Source organism: Cryptomeria japonica, chromosome 3 (genome assembly GCF_030272615.1).
Source record: "Cryptomeria japonica chromosome 3, Sugi_1.0, whole genome shotgun sequence".
Taxonomy (NCBI): Eukaryota; Viridiplantae; Streptophyta; class Pinopsida; order Cupressales; family Cupressaceae; genus Cryptomeria; species Cryptomeria japonica.
This window is the reverse complement of record NC_081407.1, coordinates 1,000,260,230-1,000,285,212: the sequence shown is the minus strand read 5'-3', so window position 1 is coordinate 1,000,285,212 and position 24,983 is coordinate 1,000,260,230. Positions and strand designations below refer to the sequence as shown.

Sequence of the window (24,983 nt, the reverse complement as noted above, 5' to 3'; positions counted from 1 at the left end):
GTTTCACTATATCCTACAAAGATTCCTTTCTTTCCAAAGGGTTCTAATTTTAAGCTTTTCTCCTTAGGTACATGAATATGTACTGGACATCCAAAGATGCTAAGGTGGCTTATATCTAGTTTTGATTTTGTGAAGACTTCTTTGGGGGTGTTGTCTTCAAGGTGAGAGTGAGGACATCTGTTTTGAATGTATACTGCAGTGCTAGTTGCGTCTGCGCAAAGATTGATATTTAGATTCTGATGAAGAATCATAGCTTTGGCAACTTCAACGATTGTCCCATTTTTCCTTTCTGCTGTCCCATTTTGTTGGGGGTTGTAAGTTATTGTTAACTCCCTCTTAATCCCTGAATTTTTACAAAACTCTTTAAATAATTCTGATGTGTATTCCCCCCCATTACCAGTTCTAAGTGTTTTAATTTTGTTTCCTGAGGAGTTTTTTGTTAATGATTTGAATTCTTTAAACCTATTAAGGATCTCTTTTGATTCTTTGTATTTCAGAAAGTAGATCCAGGTTTTCCTAGAGTAGTCATCAACAAATATCACATAATACAAAAATCCCCCCAATGAATTTACAGACATAGGTTCACATACATCAGAATGAATTAACTCTAAGACTTTACTTGTTTTCCTAGTACTACTCTGGAAAGCACGCTTACTATTTTTGCCTAGGGCACATCCTGTGCATACCCCTGAATGATATTGCTTTAGTTTAGGTAGACCTATGACAAGGCCTCCCATTGATGATAAAGCTCGAAAATTTAGGTGGCCTAGTCTTCTATGCTAGATTTCATTGGCATCTGTAGTTTCATGGATTAGGGTTGAGTTGGGCTTTGTACATAGTTCATATAGGTAGCCTTGTCTTTTACCAATTGTACTATCTTTCTTGACAGATGAGTTCTTTGGCCAAGCCAACACTTTGTTGTCCATGAATGTCACTCTGTATCCATTGTCCTCCAGTGCTAATATTGAGACAAGATTCCTCTTAATGCCTGGAACATATAGCACTCCTTGAAGTTGTAATGATACACTTGACTTCAGTTTGATGGTGCAGTTTCCAACTCCTTTGACAGGGTGTGTGGAGTCATCTCCGATGGTTACCTCTTCATCATTTTCCTCTTTCATAAAGTCTAGTGCTTCTCTGAATCCTGTGATGTGTCTGGATGAGCCACTGTCGATTACCCAGGAATTCACTTTGTTTGACGTTTGATGTGTGAGTGCTGAATAGAGCACATACTTCTCAAAGTCCTCTTCCCTTTTCGATTTTCCTGATTCGGCAAATGTGGCTTGTTTAGCTCTTTCTGGACATTTGGCAACATATTGCCCAAATTTGTTACATCTGTAACACTGAATTTGAGAGAGATCCTTTTTTAAAGAGATCTTGCCATGGCGACTCTTTCTCTTCTTGAATTGCTTCTTCTTGCCCTTTCTATCTGAGTTCGTAGTTAGAACTTGAAGATCTTCATCTATATTCTTTTGTTTGATTCCTTTCTTATTTTGCCTTGATTCCTCTTGGAGTCAGTCAGCGTTTAGTCTATCGAATTTTGGAAAGTTGTCCCTTGCACTGATGCCTTGGACGAACGTTTCCCAGATACTAGGCAACCCATCTAAAGCAATGAGGGTTAATTCTTTGCTTTGGATCTCATATCCAAGGGTTGCTAGTTCATCCTATAAGTTCGATATCTGCATGAAGTAGGTGTTGAATGATTCTCCTTTCATCATGGTTATATGATTTATCTCTCTTTTTAGAGCCAAGGTTCTACTGGCATTGGATATCTGAAAAGCATCTTCAAGTGCTTTGAACATGTTGAAAGCTGATTTGTGTTTCTTTATAATGGGTATAATATTGTTCCTTAGCCCATCGACTATTATTTTGATAGCCTTATCATTTCCTTCTCTCCAAATTGCTTGATCAGGTTCAGTCTCAGGTTCTTTGGATTCAGTCTTTACGAATGTTTCAAATTTGTTATCTTTTAGTATCATTTGAATTCTAAATTTCCATGCGGAGAAATCGTCACCTCCTTTAAGTCTATCTTCAAATCTGATAGTGCTGGTCATTGACAGAATTGTGATGTTGAATATATACTTGATTTGAATTTTACGTAAAATTGAACAGCCTCAAGTTCGATTTAACCTGGCTCTGATACCATGTAAAAGATGTTCAATTTACATTCAATATGCAAGTTATATTTCTATTAATCTGATATGTATTATTACATTCTTATTGTATATGTCTAACTATCTTCTTGCTTGTGGCAGATGAGAGGAGCATTTAATATTTTCTATGTCCTATCTCAAGAATGCCACTACTATAAGTATATGACAAAGGAGGCACGATCAAGCAATGCCTTGATCGGTCATGACCGATCAAGACATTACTTGATTGTACCTTTTTGTTTATACTAACAAAGGCATGTTACGGTAAATGCAAATCGGTGATCACAACCGAAGTTTATCGGTGTATTTAACCCAACGCTAATGATCGGTGGCTGTCAATGCTAACAGCCGATAGTTATCGGTGTGTTAGCCTTGACAACCGATAACTATCGGTGTATTCTAACACACCGATAACTATCAGTGATTAATTCATTGCCACCCGATATATATTACGGTATAGTTTATATGCAACCCGATAATATAACATGCAACCCGATATAATATATATATTCAATTCGGTATATATTAATCGGTGTGATCATTATTTATGTTTAGTTGTTATTCATCTAAATACAGAATTCATTAGATAGATGAATATGTGATTATCCATAGATTGCTCATATGCAAATATAGAATCGCTATCAAGGATGAATTAATTGCTTGATGATTTTATCATAGTTAACGATATGATAAATGATTGAATGAGAGACTTCATTTATCTCTCATTCAATCATTTATCTTACCGAAGCTATTATTTATTAACAGTGTTAGGATTATTTTCTACAATAGACAGATTTATATTAAAAAATCTTCTTATCTAGTGTAGATGTGCTGAAAATGCTTTATGATCGTTATCAAGAAAATAAAAAGATGGGTTTCTAATTATGTTTGTTTTATTGCATACCTCTAAATCTATAGATTTTAGTAAAAAGGGAGCTTCCTCCCAGAATTTGAAAACCAATTTGTAGTACACGCTGTTCCATTTTGTGTCTAATCAAAAGGTGTGCATTTAAATGCTAACATGATGACTTGCTTCAATAGGATTTTATATGTTTGTAGGATCCACCTCATTAAGATACATACTTACTAGATGTCTCACGCTTATTCGTAGAATCTCACCTTGGGGATCTTGATAATACTATTGAGGTCACTGTTCTCCTCTTTGATGACAACTCATCTGCAGCTTCATAACCTTCTTTAAATGTACTGAGGTTGCATAAAATTCTCTTGTTCACTCGCTTTCACCTCTACATGCTTTCATGATGACACATCGTAGATTTGCACTTCAGTCTATTCATCAAATCTGGTCACATTACAACACAGGCATGAGAAAATATGAACATATTCTACATATCTTTATTTTGCCTCACCTCAATCAACTTTTGGAGTGGTAATTCAATAGATATACAACACAAGGGTTCTTTATTCCAAAGTGGAGATGCATTTTTTGATGTAGGAGTTATATTGCAGCACTTATGATGAGACTGTCTACTTTGATTTTCTTCATTTTTTACATGGGAATTGTTCTTAAGGGGTGTGTCTGGCATCTTTCTTTTGTGGAGGATACATTTTCATACATAGGAATCTAACATGGCCAGTTTCTGGGACTTATTCTTTTCATTGTATAAGTTATGCTTAGATGGCATCTTTCTTTTGCTTAGATGGATATTATAGATACTGTGTATTTTAGGAGATTGAATTCTCTCATCTTTATCTTCTCTTGTATTTTCATCCAAGTGTAACTTCGTTGCATTTTATGGTAGCTCAGTATGCATAGTTTTTACTGAATAAAACAGTGCTTTGTTATGTCATTCTTTCATATTTGTATTAGTCTTTTCTTCTGCACACTAGAGAGTTTGTTTTAATTCTGTTTTGTTCCCTAAGATAAATTTAATTCAACATATGCATTGAATATTACATGGTATTGTTGATGTTTTTTTCATGCACTTCAAACACAGAATAAAATACCAAGTCTTCTATCCTCTCTTGAACAAAGACTCCTCAAATGCTAGACTGCGTGATCAAACGAGATGACTCCAAGGTTTCTTTAGTTATGTCTTGACTTTACAATGGATAGACTTAGTGATATGATGTGATATTGCTGGTATCACAAAGGGATTTACGTTTATGAATCACAGCTGGAACGTGATCATTTTGATGTAACAATTCAGTGATGCTTTCTTCCTAAATTAACTCAAACTCAAATAAACGCAAAAGGGAAAAGGTCTAGAGAAACTAATCTATCTTAACACCTAAGGACAATGATGATAATGGATGATGCTCTGATAGACAAACTCCTTCAAACCGAGCTTTGCTTCGTCATGATAACAACATTACACAATGCTGGTGCATTCTCCCAAGGAAATAAAATATTTTCTTTCTGTGTGATCGACTTGAAAAGCATTGAGAGGTGGGGGGGGGGGTGAATCAGTGACACCAAAAATAAAACTACTTCAAACACTAACCGGTAGATGAACTTAACAAAACTTTTAAACACAATGCATGCAATCCAAAATGATATAACAACATCCACAAAAAGTAAAGCATCCACCATAACACAAGCGTTTGTACGTGGAGAACCCAAATAGGTAAAAACCACAGTGAGATGGAACTCACAAGTTAACTATCTGCAGTAATAGATAACTGATCGGTTAAGGTCTACAAAGTGCTCTACTAGGAGCAAATCTTGTTAGAGATCCTAAAGCTTGATTAGAAGCTTATACCCTGTTAGGAGTAACCTCGGTGGAGGATTTCTGAATCCAAACTAATGGATCACCCTGTTAAAGGATTTATACATTGAAGCTTGTTAGAGCTTACCCGGTTAGGGGATTTGATTCTGCTGTAATGGTTAGAAAACAACAAGAATGGTTTGATCTGTTTTGAGTAGCACAATACTTGCTTAATCAGATCCTTCTAAACATATTCAACACTGCTCTTCTGCATACTCTTCAACTTAACTCTTTTTCCTTTTGCACATAACATAACACTTTTCACTATTTTAAATAATTCATTGTGATGTCAATATATAGACCTTATGATTTCATGTCGGTCTTAAGAAATCATAACACAATTTCCTAGGTGTAGTGTATCTGGACAAGTGATCATAACTCATCACAAAAATTACCGCCAAACAGTCGGTGCAAGTAACTCATCACGAAATGTGGTAACTCATCACAAAATTACGAAATACCGGTTGGAATAATCAAATAGCGGTTTGAATAAAACATATGAACCGTTGTCTTTAAATCTTCGCTTGATCTCCATCTCGATCTTCATCTTGATGCCGACTTAGTATAATCACAGACTGTCTCTTATGCACATACCTGTTGACACAAAGTACCGGTTAGAGATAAACCTCTTAGTATAACCTCTAACATACCGGTTGACAGAGTAAACAATTGAAGTTACACTAGTAGTCAATATAATCATATGTGTGTGTGAGAGTGTTTCATCAATGACAACAAATGATGAATACATTTACACATTTACTCATGCTCCCCCTTAATGCATACATTATACAAAATTTTAAAAAACACACGTACATATTTCTACTCCCCCTTTGACAACAATGCCAAATTGAAAAAGTAATATATATATATATATAATTTGTATCAAATTGTGCAGCATATACAACAATAACTTAAAAGTTCATGCATTAGCTAATTTCATAAAAATATCATTGTAGCTCTTCTTCATCTGTGACAAAGCATTTTCCCATGATTCCAATATGTTCTTAGTCTACTCAAATGTAGACATCAGCTGTGAATGAAATTCTTCCATTGAGTCCAGTGTGCAGGTTTCAGGGGTTGCTAGGATAGCTTCTGCATTGGAGTGGACTCTATGAAGTATGTCTACCTGTGATGTGAGCTGACTTTTGAGTTCTTTAAGAGATCGGAGTCTCTTTGCCTTCTCATTATCATAGATGTCCAGTCTGTTATGCAAATCATCTACAGATTTGCTAAAGGCAAGTATAGAGTCCTGGAGTGGGACATATGCCTTGCATATCCTTTCCAGTTCTTGCTCTGTTTCAATTTGACTTTTTGAAATGTCAGAATAAAAGAAAGTAACATTGGATGTAGAAGCAAGATACTTTCCTCCCGTTTCAATAACTTTACTCAACAAACTTTTATTGTGTGATAGAGCCATTTTGCGTCTATCAATATCCTTTGCCAATTTTTCTCCATATTTCTTCTTGTGACTCTTTTCAGCATACAGTTGAGCAGCATCTTCTAGTGACTTGATTTGATCAGATGCATCTGCAACTAGCTGACCAAGTTTGCTAATAGGTGTAGATAGATGTGTTGTAGATGTTTCCAGTAACAGACCAGATAAAATATCTACTACAGTCTGAATTGTTTCAGCTTCAACCTTTTTCTCTTTCAATCTCTTCTTATGCGCTCTAGATTGCATGACATTTGCAATCTTCATCATTTTTTATGCGCTCATATTGTCTACATCAATGATTCCTAACATACTCAAAGACTCATCATCGTCCTCATCAATTTGTTTTTGCTTTGCTGGTTCAGAGGATACGACTTTAATGATTGCTTTCTCAGTATTCTTCTCTGTTTCCTTTTCAGAGGACTGTGTGACAACAATTTCAATAGGCTCCTTCTGAATAACTTGAATGACCGGTGGAGATTGGGGTTTCTCCAGTTGTTTTGTTGCCAATGGATTGTCCACTTTTAGTTGAGTTGCCGATTGCTCAACTAAGGTAACCTATACATCAGCATTTGCAGGAGGCTCCATATCTAGTGCAATGTTATCTCCAGAGAGGTCAACTATGTCCTGAACATCATCAACAATATGAATAATGGAGTCATCCTTTTTCTTCAGAGGATAGACCTCATCAAGTTGAATAATCTCTTCTTCATCCATTTCCAGTCGATTAACATCATCAGCAACATTATCCTCATTCATAGAAGATTGGATGAGTTCTTCCATTTTTCTGATTTCACAAGCTATTTGATGGGTCTCAGTTTCAACAATTGCCTTCTTTCCATTGAGTAACTTCAGTCTTCTTGCTTTAAATGTAAACTGAGATTTGTATCAAGCAACTAAGGCACTAATATCATCTTTAGAAAATTCAGAGAAATATTGTACAAATACCTAATCAATGATTTCTTTTTCTAATTTAATAGCTTCCTCCCATTTATTCAAAAGAATAGTATACAAAGAATTTGAGATATCCTTTTCTAGTTCATGTGGATATCTACTAGAATGACACACATGAGTGATTACCTGTTGAATCACTTGCTCTTTCTCATTTTCAGTGAAGGAATCAAAATGCTCTTTTACATTGTCAAACCTATTCCTTCTTAGTGTCTTCATTATTCTTGTGAGATTTTGCCAAGATCTAGAGGCAATGGAAAGCACAAATAAGAGAGAACAAAATAGATGATAGAAATAAACTGTATTCTATCAAGATGAAAATATTGATCAACTGGATCATCAAGCGTTACATACAATGAATATGAATCTTCTTATATAGGCAAGGCTATATGGATATGTGAGCACACAAACATGACATGTGGCTCAATAAGAAACAAGGGTAGGTAGGAAATAGGTGTGGGTAGGTAGGAGAAAAAATATAATATTCCACATGAGGTGGATCACCCACTGAATGTGGAATGTAACAACAAGATAAGTCCACAAAAGGTGGAAATTCTCCTACACACACTATCCCAATGTGGCACACACACCCAATGTCTCATACCCAAACTACTATGAAATGCATTTCCTAAGTAAACTTAAGTAAAGTGTAATAATATCCATGATGAATAATTATTTACACCAACACCCCCTCTTAAGTGCAACTTAGGGGAATGCAGTTAAGTCTACAATGCAACTAAGAAATGCAAGATGGGTCCTGGCTACAAGGCCATGTTAGGTACCCATGTACAAATGCAAATGCATGCAAACCAATGCAATGAAATCTCTCACAAAGCAGGGAAAGAGAGAAAAACCCAATGGGAAAAAACCCTCCCCCAAAAAAGAGATGAAAACTAGATACAAAGAACTCTCATAGAAGTATGTGAAGGGCAAAACCCCATGTGAGGAAAAAGAAGAGAAGCTAGGTAGCCCCCCTCAATGTGGAATCTACACCAATGATAGAAGCTCGATGATGAATGAAAAAACTGCTCAACGAACGTTGAACCACGTTCCTCCCCTTAGGAAGAAACAAAACCAAAGGTGTATCCATGAAGTCTCCCCAATCATAAAGGGAAGATGTAGGAAAAATACTCATGATGAATGGAATCTCTGAAAACTGCTCGAGTGTCCCCATGTCGATGTTGAAAGTTACCCCCTCCAAAGGTGGTAAACTGTGCCACACTGCTTAAAAAGGCACTCCAAGATCTAGTGGAGATGAATGTAGAACAATATCCAAAGACTCACATGTCTCCTCTAAGCATAAAGAGACCTCCTCCAACTGCTGGACAAAAGTATCCACAATCATGTCAACCTCTAAAGATTGATTATGTAGAGAATGCACAAGAGGGTCAGAGCAATCCCTCGCAACAATCGAAGAAGGACCATCTTCATCAAAGAGAAGCTGAATGTCATCAATGATGTCTCCCAAATCTGCAATGTTTGTCAAGTAGTCATCCCAATGAATTGAAGCTGGAAGACATGTGGTATCCTGCTGCACTGAATCACAAGAAGGCAAAATTGTTGCACTAGTTGTGTCATCAGGTGCAATAGGTGGCGAGATATCAAGAGGAGAAGATGATATGCAAGGCTCAAGAATGGGGTCACATGTGAGAATCACCAAGTTCAAGTGCCCAAAGCTCTCCTCAAAATCTGAATCATCAACATAGGAAGAATCAACCTCATCAATAGGACCAAAATGTGAAAAAGAGTACAACCGAGATGCATGATCAACCACCCCAGTCGCAATGATAGCTCCACTCTCCAAGTCTCTAATGATAACTGAATCAGGTTTGAACTCCACAGTTTTCCTAGTTGCCCCATTTGTGATTTGATAGATGGAAAGAAGATTGTTTGTCAAATGGGGTACACACAACACATCATTGAAGGAGTTATCCCCAATGGCAATAGATCTTTTCCCAATTACATCCATGTATGTATGATTGCCCATCAAAATCTGCGGCATGTGGCAAGGCTCAAATGTAGAAAACATAGACTGCGAAGATGCCATATGATGAGAAACCCCTGAATCTAGAAGCCATCTCCCTGAATAATGACTTGTAGTAGCACAAAGAGCTTGTCCCTTTCCTTTATCTGTCCCAAAAGAGTGATCCTTTCCTTTATCCTTAGAAGAAGAAGCCGATGTAGACATTCTAGAAGGTAGGTTGATTTTGTTCTTCTCAAGAAGATTCTTCAACTCATCAATATCCTTCTTGTAACAATGACGTTCATCATGTCTTGACTTCTTGCAATATCCACAAAAAAGATTGTCCTTATATGATTTCCTCTTAGGTGAGAATGGTGAATCACCTTGTTGTGGAGAGGAAGATTGTGCTCCATCTTGTTGTGGTTTTGACTTAGGTTGCTTTTGATTCTTGCCTTTTCCTTGGTTGCTTTGATTCCCTTTGTTAGCCCCCAAAACTTGTAACTTTGAAGATTTGAGAATCCCCATCGTGGTCAACTTAGATTGCTCAAGTATCAACATCTTCGTGAATGAATCAAATGAGGGAGAAGTGTATGAGGAACCTTGAGCTAACCTATGGGTGTGAAAGCTAGATACAAAGGCTGCATACTCTGAAGGAAGCTTGTCCAACAAGTTATAAACCAATTGAGCATCCTTTTTGTCAATTCCACAATCCTTTAGCTTTGATCTTAGCTCATTTGTTTTTGTGACATAATCTTGGATTGTATCAAAATCCTTGGGATCCAAAGTTGTGAGTTCACTATCAAGCTTGTAGCCCTTAATCTCATCAACTTGACCATACAATTTCTAAAAAATATCCCAAGCCTCTTTAATTGTAGTACACTTATCAATGTGAAAAATGAGGTAATCTGATACATACTTTCTAAGAGTTTCAATTGCCATAGCATTTTTAGTGAGCTATTCAATTTGAGCATTAGGACCAGCCTTAGGAACAAGTGGTGCTGTTATAGTTTTAGGTACATAATGAATGAGTCCTTTTTCCATTAGATTACTCCATGCCTTAATCTTCCATGATGCATAATTATGAGGAGTTAAAAGTGGAAATTTAAGAGAACGCATAGCACCAAATTGAAAACACACAAGATAGAGAGAGGCACAATCACACAAGACACCCCCCCAAAATACTCAATCAAGAACCCCCCCCCAAAAAAAATGGTGATTTGACACTTTATACTTAGTGCGTATACAATGGGCCACTTGCTAAACAAGACAAAGTGGACTTCTGATTTCAATTTACAACTTCTCAAAATGAGATATAAGAGACTTCAACAAATACTGCTAGTGATTTAAACTGAGATCCAAGCAAAATGCAAGTACCAAATAGGCCAAAAATGACCAAATACTGAAAGTACAATTTCTACTCAAAATCATTGCAAACAAATAGCAGATTATGAAAGTAGACAAAAAAATATGCACTTTAAAAAAAAACGGCACCTGAAAAGGAGGTCGTATGAGCCCAAATGAAGCCTTCAAAGTTGTAAAAATCGAGATTTCATGATTTCCGAAAAACTTGTAACCAAAAAACAGGAAACTCCTGCACCACTGTACAGATCACGAAATTCTACCCCAAAACAAAACAATTGCTCGAAAAAAGGAGTCCGGATGAGTGAGATATCACTATTTGAAAATTGTTTGCAAAATTATAATTTTTGGAAAATTTCTGCCAAACTTCAATTTTCTCTAAATATGGCCTCCGAAGTCCGATTGGATGAAACAAAAGGCAAAATTGACTTTCTTGGACCTCCTCAATCCAATGGTAACCTCGGATTTGACCCATCAAGCTTCAATAATAACCTGCAATAGAAAGCTTCAAAATACACAACCCCAAATAGCATCAAATTTCTCTCAATTGGCAAACCATTGACTTTTTAATGGCTCTGATACCATGTGAGATTTTGCCAAGATCTAGAGGCAATGGAAAGCACAAATAAGAGAGAACAAAATAGATGATAGAAATAAACTGTATTCTATCAAGATGAAAATACCGATCAACTGGATCATCAAGCGTTACATACAATGAATATGAGTCTGCTTATATAGGCAGGGCTATATGGATATGTGAGCACACAAACATGACATGTTGCTCAATAAGAAACACGGGTAGGTAGGAAATAGGTGTGGGTAGGTAGGAGAAACAATATAATATTCCACATGAGGTGGATCACCCACTGAATGTGAAATGTAACAAGAAGATAAGTCCACGAAAGGTGGAAATTCTCCTACACACACTATCCCAATGTGGCACAAACATCCAAGTGTCTCATACCCAAACTACTATGAAATGCATTTCCTAAGTAAACTTAAGTAAAGTGTAATAATATCGATGATGAATAATTATTTACACCAACAGTTCTTTCAAAATGGGTTTCTGGTTTGAAAGATGCTATATCAATAGGCACAGTTGCCTTTTGCACTTCCTTAACCTTCTTGGATATTCTGCCAGTTGTTTTTGCCTTCTTTACATCAGAATCCATTCCCTCAGACTCTGGTTGCAAAATTAATTTTCTGCCCCTCTTCTTTGTCCCCTTCTTAATATATGTTAATGCATGATAGCTTCGATAAGATAAATGATTGAATGAGAGATAAATGAAGTCTCTCATTCAACCATTTATCATATCGATAAACCATCGAGAAAAACATCAAGCTATTATTCATCTAATAATCATTCCTATCTATATCGAATCTACTTAGTAAATCAATATCGATGATCTCTAATGGTTATTTGGGTTAACTATGTATTCCGATTTACATCAGATATGTTCCTTGAAATAAACAAATGATTATCAAGTGCTTTCGGGTGGCAAAGTATGCATCGCTTGGGATGTATAACCGTTAGTTAGTGATCGGTGTCAATTAACATAGACACCGATTCCCATCAGTTAATATGCCACGCCAACCCCATCGTAAATACCGTTTAACATATACACAATGTTACGTGAACCCCGATTAGTATCGGGCTGGTAATAAGTTAAACACCGGTTGATAATACATGCCAAGGGGTGCAATCAAGTAGTGTCTTGATCGGTCATGTCCATAAGACGACCGGTCAAGGCACTGCTTGATCCTCCCTCTTGCATATATGTATCATTTGATATTTGTAAAGAGGATATTGAAATCGAAAATACTCCTCTCACCTGTCAAATAAAGAAGATAGTCAGATTCATAATAGAGATAGAAAATTTCATAGATATAGAGAATACATTAAGAATACATCTTGCATATTGAATTGTAAATGGAACAATCATTTACATGGTATCAGAGCCAAGTTAAATCGAACCTGAGGCTGTTGAATTTGACGTAAAATTCAAATCAATCATATATTCAACATCACAATCCTATCAATGGCTAGCGCTATTAGATTTGAAGACAGACTAGGAGGAGGTGATGACTTCTCTGCATGGAAATTCAGAATTCAAATGATTCTAAAAGAAAATAAAGTCGAATCATTTGTAAAGACTGAAACTGAAGAACCTGAGACTGAATCTGACAAAGCAATATGGAGAGAAGGAAATGATAAGGCTATCAAAATCATAGTTGATGGGGTAAGGAACAACATTATGCCCATTATAAGGAAACATGAAACAACCTTCAACATGTTCAAAGCACTTGAAGATGCTTTTGAGGTATTGTTGTGACCATTTCACACATCACCCCAGTAGAATGGGGACCCCCTCTTTTTGCTTTGGGTTTTGCTTTCTCTTTGCTTGTTTTTCTCTCTGCTTTTTAGGGTTTTGAGTGAATGAGTGGTCTACCTGGGCTGGCTAGATTAGGGCTAAACCTTGGAAGCTCGTTTTAGGGTTTCTTTCAAGCTAAGTCTAGTCTTGTTTTGGGAGGTTGTTAGTCGTCTGCCTAAAGCCTCAAGATTGCCAGAATGAAGCATGCCTTTCAGGAGAGTCAAGCTGGTTAGATCAGGGGGTAGGGTGAATAGGTCTCATGTCAGGTTAGGTCTAGATTGAAAGAGGGTTTTTCTTGTCAGGGTCCTGTTTGTTTCCCTGTCTAAGTCAGTTGAGCAGAGCTAGTGAAGAAAAGGAGTTGGTTTGATCAAGTTTGATGGATGATGAAGCGAATCAAGGTAACATCTAGTTTGAAAATGTCAATTTCGCCCCTAACCCTTCTAGAGGGTCCAGGGCGAGGATCATTGTAAACCTTATTTTTTCTCATTTTTGACAAGTGATACTTTCTAGGGCATGTTTGGAGGTGAATTGATATGTTCTTGCCTGGAGAGGGATTTGATTGATTCTTTGAAGAGCAAGATGATGCCTGAAAGAGGATTTTCGCTCCTGACCCTTCTAGAGGGTCCAGAGCGAATTTCATCCTAAACACTATTTCTTGCCTTGGATAGACTTGCAATCTTGTTCCTAGCTTCGAAAATGACCTAACTTTGCCTGATGAGGTGGTTTGAAACATGAAAACTGAGCAATTTGGCCTGGAATGGAGATTTCGCTCCTGACCCTTCCAAAGGGTCCAGAGCGAAAATCTTATTTGAGCTTATTTCTCACTAACTTTGGTTAAATTGTGATGTGCAGGGTATCTGGGGAGGAAGATTGGACATCCTTGTTGATTTGGAAGCATAAGTAAATGAAGAATTTTGGACAGAAAGGAGAATTTCGCTCCTGACCCTTCCAGAGGGTCTAGAGCGAATTTCATCCTAAACACTATTTCTTGCCTTGGATAGACTTGCAATCTTGTTCCTAGCTTCGAAAATGACCTAACTTTGCTTGATGAGGTGGTTTGAAACATGAAAACTGAGCAATTTGGCCTGGAATGGAAAAATCGCTCCCGACCCTTCCAAAGGGTCCAGGGCAAAAAACCCTAAAATCACCTTTTTCTTCTAGATTTGAGTGAGACCAGGCCTGGACTGCAATGAAATAACCTATTTGGAATGCCTTGAAGAGGTTTTGGACCTTCAAAAATAAGAATTTTGAGCTCAGGAGAGAATTTTGCTCCTGACCCTTCCAAAGCGTCTAGAGCGAAATTCCCAAAAATGCAATATTTCCTTCAAAGTTTTGATGAGCCAACTCAGTGATGGAGATAAATATACCCTGGAGATTGCCTTGAAAGAGGTTAATGATCAAACTAAGGTGAATTTTGGCCTAAAATGTAAAAATCACTCCTGACCCTTCCAGAGGGTCCAGGGCAAAATTCACATTTTCACCTAATTTCCTCATGTGAAAGACTAAAAATTGAAATGCAAGACTTTGATCAGGGCAAAACAAACATGAACTCGCCTTCCGGGAGATTTTGGAGTGAAGGGAATGAGGTATTCAAGACCTAATTGGAAAAATCGCTCCTGACCCTTCCAAAGGGTCCAGGGCGAAATCATCAAAAAACCTATCATTCAACCTCGTTTGATTAAGTCTAAGGCAAATTGCAAGATTGTGAAGACAAAGTCATGGAAATTTGCAAAAATAAGTTGTGAAGTTTTTGACTCATGAAGTGAGTAAGTCTAGATGAGAGGTTCAAACAAGTCTTGAAATAATTTAGACCTTCATCACTTTGGACATTTCAATGCCTAAGGGAGAAAGGAAACTTCATTAAGCCTCAATCAAAACTTAATATTCACAAATTTTCTCTAAATTTGCCAAATTCAAGAAATTAAATGAAATTCGCATGAATTAAGGCATTTGCAATTGGATCAATTAATTTTAAGCCTTAAAACAAATGAGAAAGAACACCTTTCAAGCCTTGAAATTAATTTTAAAATAAAAAAAATATAGGTGAGCACTCAAAATCCATTTATTTGCTTCTACAAGCAAGTCGGCCTCCTTCTAAAAGGGATTTTATCTTATTTTATTGCTAATTTGTTAGGTCGGCCTCATGGTTAATTAGGGTGAGCGCCCTATATAAGAGAGAAGTGTTGTTTCAAAATGCAAATCATTCATTCATTGTTCTAAATGTGATTTTGAGGAGCAGATTGGAGGAGCGAAATCTAGCAGATTGAAGGCGAATTTCTTACTAAGTTGGAGGCTAAATTTCTAGAATTTGCTAAATGGTTGGAGGTTAGTGGAAGGCGAACTTCTTTTGAAGGTTAATCAAGACATAATTCATCCAAAGGGAGACCAAAATCCAATCCTTATCCAGCAAGATCTGATCTTCTTTCTTCCATTTTCCAAGGTTCATAGTTAAGCTTTCAAAGAAGGAGGTATGAGGAATCAAATTTTTGAAGTTCTCATTCAAGACTTATTTTGATTTCATAGCAATCTTTTAAAGTCAGTCTTGAAAAATCTAATTTCCATTCATAATTAATTTGAAAGTTTATAATTCTTGGATTTGTCATTCTCAAATTAATGTTTTGAATTATTCCCTTGAAAGGTCTTAAATTCTATGCTTTAAGGTATGATGCTTAAAGAGTAATTTTAAATTTTTGTGTAGGCATCAAATGACGACCCCCAAAGCCGGAGGATCAACTACTTGGTAGACTCTCATCAAAGAAGATCAAGTCAGGACAAGGATGACCTCCTCCAATCCAGTTTCATTAAGGACGACCTTCTCCATCTATCTTCCAGTCCAGCATTTGAAGGAAAGCATCACCAAATTGAGCATCAACCAAGTGTTAGACAAGGTGGCATCCCAGTCATCACTCCTCCAGTCGGGTTGGTCCACCTCAGCATGATCAGATTCAATGTACCTGGCGTATTAAAGATGGCACAAACTTCGATGTACCTACCCCGGCTATCCATTGGTCGAATATTCCAAAGAAGACGTGTCCAAATGATGCAATTATTTCATTGGTTAGAATTAAGTTTGTTGTAACAAACTCTAATTAGGGTTTCATTGTAAAATCTTGGCCATTGATCTCGAATTGATCCAAGCCGTTCATTGTATTTGAGGATGCTATATATGCCCTCACTCATTTCATTTTAAAGAGTTAGAAAGGTTAGAGAAAAGAGAGAGAGCTTAGAGAGAAGAAAGTTAGAAAGTTATTGTTGTAGCAAGATTGAGTAGTGAAGAAAGGATTTTGAACAATTGTTGTCCATTTGGCTATGAGATCAATAAAATATTGAAGTTATGGTGTTTTATTGCAATACTTGTGGCTATCTTCATGATTGTTTATCTTCTTGAATCACTCTCAGTTGAAATAGCATTTAAATTTTAAGTTTGAAGGACGAATTGTTGTGCTTGATCTTTGATAAGATTCACATTCCAAACCACTAGCTGCTTACTGATTGTGAGGACGCCTTGTGTGGTCAACTAGAAACATTGAGATTGATTAAGAATTCAATCATTCTTGGAAGTATTGATATGTATCTCTATGATAGTATCTATATCCTTGATGATTTGAAGGTTATTGAATCCCCTTAGAAGATCGCATCAATTCCAGTAGAGTTGTAATTTCTTGGCAATACTGAAATTGGTATAATCTTATCAAGTCTAGTCTTCATTGAGTCATTCTTAGGATTAGTTCAAGTATTCCTTCCTTGAAACCCTTATCTTTTGACATTTTTTGAAATCTGTTAGTGTTAGGAAAATCCTGTTCCTGCATTTGGAAAGAAAGTAACACGGACAAGCTTTCTCTGAAAGTACGTAAGGCCCCTTGAAGAAACAGCATACACAACGACCATTGGTGCTTATCCACACGTAGAGATCCTACAAAAAGAACCTTGAAGTCATCACCGATTGATCCTTTTCGCGACATCTTCAGCATTCGGAGACTTTAATCAGGAGAGGATAAGATACATCTGGGTATTTTATTCTGTGTTTGGTCGTGTACAAAATACACATCAACAGGTATCTAATGCCAGTAGAACCTTGGCCCTAAAAAGAGAAATAAATCACATAGCCATGATGAAAGGAGAATCAGTCAATGCCTACTTCATGTGAATATCTGCCCTAAGGGATGAATTGACAACCCTTGGATATGAGATCCAATGCAAAGAATTAACCCTCACTACTCTAGATGGGTTGTCTAGCATATGGAAAACATTCGTCCAAGGCATTAGTGCAAGGGATAACTTCCCAAAATTCGATAGGCTAAAGGTTGACTGTCTCCAAGAGGAATCAAGGCAAAATAAGAAAGGGATCAAACAGAAGAATATAGATGAAGACCTTCAAGTTCTAAATACGAACTCAAACAAGAAAGGCAAGCAAAAGCAATTTAGGAAGAGAAAAGGTCGCCATGGCAAGAACTTCTTCAAGAAGGACCTCTCTCAGATTCAGTGTTACAGATGTGACAAATTTGAGCACTATGTTGCCAAATGTCCAGAAAGAGCTAAACAAGCCACATTTGCCAAAACAAGAAAATCCAAAAGGGGAGAGGACTCCAAGAAGTATGTACTTTATTCAGCACTCACAAATCAAGCATCAAACAAAGTAAACTCCTGGGTGATCGACAGTGGCTCATCCAAACACGACAGGATTTAGAGAAGTGCTAAACTCCATGAAAGAGGAGAATGATGAGGAAGTAACTATCGGAGATGATTCTACACACCCTGTCAAAGGAGTGGGAACATGCACCATCAAACTAAAGTCGGGTGTATCATTACAACTTAGAGGAATGCTATATGTTCCAGGCATCAAGAGAAATCTAGTCTCAATATCAGCACTGGAGGACAATGGATACAGAGTAACCTTCATGGACAACAAAGTATTGGCTTGGCCAAAGAACTCATCCATCAAGAAAGCTAAAGCAATTGGTCAAAGACAAGGCTATTTGTATGAGCTATGTACAGAGCCCAACTTAGCCCTAATTCATGAGACTACAGATACCAACGAAATCTAGCATAGAAGACTAGGCCACCTAAATTTTTGAGCTTTATCATCAATGGGAGACCTTGTCGTAGGTCTACCTAAGTTAAAGCAATATCATTTAGGGGCATGCACAAGATGTGCCCTAGGTAAAAATACTAAGGGTGCTTTTCAGAATAGTACTAGGAAAACAAGTAAAATTTTAGAGTTAGTTCATTCTGATGTATGTGGACCTATGCCCGTACCTTCATTGGGGGGATTTCTGTATTATGTAATATTTGTTGATGACTATTCTAGGAAAACTTGGATCTACTTTCTGAAATGTAAAGAATCAGAAGAGATCCTTAATAGGTTTAAAGAATTCAAATCACTAACAGAGAACTACTCAGAAACTAAAATTAAAACCCTAAGAACTGACAATGGGGGGGAATACACATCAGAATTATTTAAAGAATTTTGTAAAAATTTAGGGATGAAGAGGGAGTTAACAATACCTTATGACCCTCAACAAAATGGGATAGCTGAAAGGAAAAATAGGACAATCGTTGAAGCTGCCAAAGCTATGAGTCTGATCAGAATCTAAATATCAATCTTTGGGCAGAAGCAACTAGCATCTATATATTCAAAACAGATGTCTCCACTCTCATCTTGAAGATAAGACTCCTGAGGAAGTCTTTACTAAATCAAAACCTAATATTAGCCACCTTAGGATATTTGGATGCCCTGTCTATATTCATGTACCTAAGGAGAAAAGATTAAAATTAGAGCCTTCTGGAAAAAGGGGAATCTTTGTAGGATATAGTGAAACCTCCAAGGCTTACAGGATCTATATACCTGGTCAAAAGAATATTGAACTAATCAGGGATGTGATCTTTGAAGAAGACTTAGCTTTCAAAAGAGCCCAAAGTTCTCTAGACCCTGAAGTCTATATCCCCACCCCCAACATAGATAGAGATCCTACTCTTGAGCTTCAAAGGGAGAATCCTGAGGAAACTATAAGTGAAACTCAAAGTCCACCTAGAGAAAATTTCAAGAAAAGACCACTATGGGCCACCAAAACTGTAGCAGAAGTTCAGAAGTTTGTTGCTCCTTCAGGAACCTTCAGGGAAAGCAAAAGGCCTAACAAATTCACTAGCTATGTTGCCATTATGAATGATCTCTCCAAAGCCGAACCAAACAATGTATCAGAGGCTCTTCAACAACAAGTATGGAAGGATGCCATGTCTGAAGAGTATCAGTCCATTATGAAAAATGATGTTTGGGAGATTGTTCCTAGGCCAACTAAAAAATTTGTTGTTTCATCTAAATGGCTTTTTAAGATCAAACATGTTGTAGACGGTAGTATTGAAAAACACAAGGCTAGATTTGTAGCTAGAGGTTTCTCTCAAAGGAAAGGAATAGATTATGAAGAAACTTTTGCACCTGTTGCCAGATATACATCAGTAAGAGTTGTACTATCCATTGCAGCAGCTAAGGGGTGGAAAGTACACCAGATGGATGTTAAGACAACATTTCTAAATGGTGAGATCTGAGAAGAAGTCTACTTAGAGCAACCTGAAGGGTTTGAAATTTATGATGCAGAGTCTCATGTGTGCAGACTCAAGAAAGCTCTCTATGGGCTTAAACAGTCTCCCAGGGCCTGGTATGAAATAATTGACACCTATCTCTCAGGACTAGGCTTCTCTAAAAATGATGCAGATCCTAATCTCTACTACAAAAGAAATAAAGGTAATATGCTAATGTTGATTTTATATGTTGATAACTTATTAATCACAGGAAATGATTATCTTATAGATCAATGCAAGAAAGATCTATCCAAAGAGTTTGATATGAAGGACTTAGGACTCCTTCATTACTTCTTAGGATTGGAAGTATGGCAGAATTCTGACAACATTATACTAAACCAAGGAAAGTATACCTTGGATATATTGAAGAGATTCGGAATGCTAAACTGTAGGCCCACGACCTCTCCTATGGAAACCAATTTACATAAACTTAAAGAAGCAGTAGCAGAGTCACAACCCACTGACTCTACTCAATACAAACAGATGATTGGGTCCTTGATGTACCTGGTGAATACAAGACTAGATATTTGTTATGCAGTTAATTCCTTAAGCCAGTTCATGTGTGAACCTAAGGAGATACACCTGGTTGCAGTAAAGCATATCATGAGATACCTACAAGGTACTCCAAACCTTGGTCTCAAATATGAGAAAGTTGACATAAACCTACATGGATTTACAGATTCAGATTGGGCTGGAAGTGTAACTAACAGGAAAAGCACCTCAGGGTGTTGCTTCAGTCTGGGTTCAACCACGATATCTTGGATCAGTAGGAAACAGTCCTCTGTAGCTCAAAGCTCCACCGAGGCAGAATACATTGCAGCTTCTATGGCTGCTCGAGAGGCAGTATGGCTTAGAAAGTTGCTTGTGGGGTTGTTTGGAGAACCTATGAAACCCACTATTATACACTGTCACAATCAGAGCTGCATAAAACTTTCAGTTAACCCAGTGTTCCATGACAGATCCAAGCATATTGAGATCCCATACCACTATGTGCGAGATATGGTAGACAAAAATGTAATTCAATTAGAATATGTTTGTACAGAAGATCAAACGGCAGATATTTTGACCAAACCTCTTTCCAGGGTGAAGGTTGATCACTTCAGAAAAGGTTTAGTTATGATAGAAAGGTAATTTGCTTTGTAATTTGTATTTACATATCAATAAGATGTTTAATGTGTAAACTTCTTTGTCATGATAGGACACTTTGGATTTTTATCCCCTAAGTTCATATCTAAGAGGTGATGATCTCTGAAGATAATGAACACTTGTATGGAGACATTATAAGGTGACGATCTTATAATGTCCAAACCAGTTATCATGTCGGATCTCTAGTGTGTCATGGATGAGCCATGATTGTGTTGTGGTAAAAGATTTATATGAGATGTTAGTGCACCTACCACAACTTGGATAAAGATGAGAATTGAATATTTTCTCATATGATTATCCTTAAGTATTGTGTGCTTAGGCAATACTGATATCACATGCTAAGGTGATATCCTGTCACCACAAGATTAATGTGATTGACACCTTGTATCACGTGTTTAGGTGATACTTCATATCATGTGATTAGGTGATATGATTCCCTAGAAAGTTAGATTGTGTGAAGGAATGCTATCATTTGAATTGTGATGCTTGATATACTACTCTCATTTATCTTACCTAGCTAAGAGGGAGTGTTAATGCATGATAGTTTCGGTAAGATAAATGATTGAATGAGAGATAAATGAAGTCTCTCATTCAACCATTTATCATATCGATAAAACATCAAGAAAAACATCAAGCTATTATTCATCTGATAATCATTCCTATCTATATCGAATCTACTTAGTAAATCAATATCAATGATCTCTAATGGTTATTCGGGTTAACTATGTATTCCAATTTACATCGGATATGTTCCTTGAAAATAACACATGATTATCAAGTGCTTTCGGGTGGCAAAGTATGCACCGCTTGGGATGTATAACCGTTAGTTAGTGATCGGTGTCAATTAACATAGACACCAATTCCCATCGGTTAATATACCACGCTAAGCCCATTGTAAATACCGTTTAACATATACACAATGTTACATGAACCCCGATTAGTATCGAGCTGGCAATAAGTTAAACACCAGTTGATAATACATGCCAAGGGGTGTGATCAAGTAGTGTCTTGATCGGTCATGTCCATAAGACATGACCGGTCAAGGCATTGCTTGATCCTCCCTCTTGCATATATGTATCATTTGATATTTGTGAAGAGGATATTGAAATCGAAAAGACTCCTCTCACCTGTCAAATAAAGAAGATAGTCAGATTCATAATAGAGAGAAAATTTCATAGATATAGAGAATACATTAAGAATACATCTTGCATATTGAATTGTAAATTGAACAATCATTTACAATATATACTTTGGGTTCCGGTTCCTTTTTGGTTAGGACACTCCGAGTAAGCCTAGTACTCTTTATTGCTGGAGATGCTTCATCAGATTTTTTATTCTTTCCTCTTGCATTTTTAACAGGTGCAGTACTGATTTGTGCAGGTGCATCTTGGACTGCCACAATGTCCAATTTTGCCTTCTTTTTGTCTTTAGGTGATGCTAATAGGGTATTAGCATAACCAACCAGTAGATCTTAGTTTACCTCATAACTCATGTCTTCCATTTCTTCCTCTCTTGGCTCAATTGCTTCCATCAAGCAAAAGTCAGTGGTAACAGTGAAGATTATGTCTTTTTCAAAGTGTTTTATCACTTCTTCCGGTAGTCTCATTCTCATGCTCATCCTCTTTTGAAACTCATTGAAATACTTATTCATGGCAGCAAGGAAAGTATTCTTTACAGCCTTGATGCTATTCTTAATTGGTGCCGAGACCGATGAGTCCTTCGACCACTCAATGTCTCCAATTCCTGGTAGAAAGTTCTGAAAATAAAAGAATAATCCAACCAATAGTTGACCAAACTTGAATTTCAAACTGCTATCCTTTTTGACAGATTGCAAATTCATAAACAATTGACTCCTGATTGCTTCACAGAGATCATAATTTGCATTATGAACAATCATTCTATGAGCTGTATGAACTGTTGCTGAAGGAACATTGTTAAGTCTACTAGAATAAAATACTCGGTAGCCTATTACCATTGCTGCTAGTTTTACTGCAGGGTCTTTAATGTTGTTGACAAAAAAAGCACACCCATTAGATGTAGAACCGGTTAAGTTGAAGACAGTATCCTTAGAAATTCTCCTTAACTCAGGTACTTCACTGGTTGAGAAATAGCCAGTCACAGCCTAAATGGCTTCCTTTGTAATTGTGTGAGTTCTTTCTAAATACATGTATTCTCCATGAACTCGACTCAAAATGATTCTGATATGCGCTTCTTCGAAGTCTTCAAGAAAATAAGCAGCATTATGAAAACCCTTTTCAAAAACCCTAGCATACTTTGTCTTAATCTTACCGTTCTCATCACAAAGTGATTTCAACTGTGTGTAGATGTATAGAGATCCTAGATCTTATATCTTACTGTCAATATAGCTAGATAAATCTCCTTTGATCAAAACACTGCTCGGGACTTGCGACAATGCATTATACGACACAATTTGTTCTGCCTTTATAGCTTCCATAGGCTCAGAAGTGATCATTAACCTCTCTACACTCTTTGAAGTCAATGCCATTACAAATATACAAAATTCAAAGTAGAATATTCAAGGAAAATACCTAGATTTGCACACGTTGCCCCATTTACTGGTTGAAATGCCCAAGTGCACACCAGTTCGACCTTCTGCAACCTTCAATTCAACTTAATTTCACAAATCACGAAACAATTCGGCAATTAACAGCAAAACAATCTTTCTCAGCTCAGCAAGCGCTCCAAATTTCTTTCTTGAATGCGTTAGGGTAAAAATGACAAAGTAATACTTGCTTTTATCCTTTTTACCTACTGCATTAAATGCTTGCACGTTAGGGTTACAAACCCTAATTTCACCACTCAAGGGGAAAACTCGTTGATAACATATTGACAAAAAGTTACCAAAATTTCATATTTCAAAATTCTTTTCCTGCTCATTTTTCACAAGGGGTCCAGAGGTATTTTAACCGTTAAGCTCCCCTTAGCCATTTTAAAAAGGCTTAAGTCACCGGTGCAGGGTTCTCTTCACTGAGTGAAGGAACAATTTCTTCTCCAGATGAGTCATCACTTTTCTTCTTCCAAATCCGATTCATTTCCTCTCTGGTTTCTTCAACATTAGCTTTTTGCTTTCCTTTCTGATCCTTAGAAGAATTGACCGATTTGCTATTTCTGGATCTATGGAATTTTGCTAAGTGCCCTGGTTTGTTACAGTAATAACAGGCCATACCAGATGATCTCCAAGGTCCTGCATTTCCTCTTCTTGTTCTTCTTCTGCAGTTCATAGCCACATGACCAAAGTTATTACAAATGGTGCAAATAACATTTGTTACCTTTTCCATCTCAAATGGACTAAACCGGTTGCCGTAGGGTCTTTGCTAGTTCAGGTTTACCCGGTTGTCAAAGTTCCTCATCCGGTCACCATTTGGTCTTGGATGCATGTGTGGTACAACATTGTTTGCTCCATATTTGCACTCAACAGATCTATGTCCATACATTCCACATGTGAAGCAATGACCTTCAAATTTCTTGGACACATACCTAGCATTAGTATTGTAACTTGCATTTCTGTTAGGTTTGTACTACAAACATTTGCAGTGTGACCAGGTTTATGGCAAACAAAACAAACAGGTTTAAAGACCTTCTTACTGGTAGGCTTATTGATCTTAGGAGCAGATTTGTTCTTAGGATTGTTGCTCTTTGTACCAGAGGATTCACCTTTTTCAGTTGTGTGAAAACCAAGTCCAGAGATATCATCCTTCATTCTTTGTGATTGAATTTGTTCTTCCAGCATGGTAGAACTTCTGTTGAACTTCTCCAATTTCTCATTGGCTTCAGAAAGTTGTTTGGTGAGATCTTCATTATGCTTTGACAGGTTCTCTCTCAGAGATGATGCCAGTTCAAGATCTAGCTGCAGGTTCTCCTTTTCTTTTCTTTCAGCAATCAAATGCTTATGTATAGTGACACTTTCCTATTTGATCTTTTTAATCTCTTGATCTCTTTCCTTAATAAGATCTTCAACAGCTCTTCTGGCTTCCAGTTCCTGACTCATGCGGATAGTGAAACCTTCTAGCTCTCTCCTCAGATTCAGTTTCTCACTGTTTAACTTTTCAACTTCCTCTGCTAAAGCATCAATATTGGCTTCATCTGAAGAACTATTATCAGATATCTCTAATAGTTGTTCAGTTAGTTCTCTCCTTTTGACTTGTGAAGCTTTCAATTTGACCCTAAGGGTTTCAAGTTCATTTCTGCTAGCTTCTAGCTCTCTAGCCATCTTGAAGTAGCTCATGTCCCCCATGGTGGTTTCAAGGTTCCCTTCTAAGCAATTGGGCTTCAAAGAAGTTA

At 37.0% G+C, this 24,983-nt stretch overlaps 1 protein-coding gene across 3 annotated transcripts in view; it reads left to right on the top strand.

The window, feature by feature from the left end:
* Positions 1-24,983, top strand: part of LOC131077750 (uncharacterized) — a 131,932-nt gene that overhangs the window by 94,094 nt on the left and 12,855 nt on the right. Inside the window, exon 4 of one of the 3 annotated variants that reach the window (XM_059217096.1) lies at positions 15,658-16,053. The exons of the other annotated variants lie outside the window; for them this stretch is intronic. Coding sequence (XP_059073079.1) covers positions 15,658-16,038 — 381 coding nt within the window. The 3' untranslated portion in view covers positions 16,039-16,053. Of the gene's footprint in view, positions 1-15,657; positions 16,054-24,983 lie in introns of those variants that run through there. 3 annotated transcript variants of the gene reach the window in all.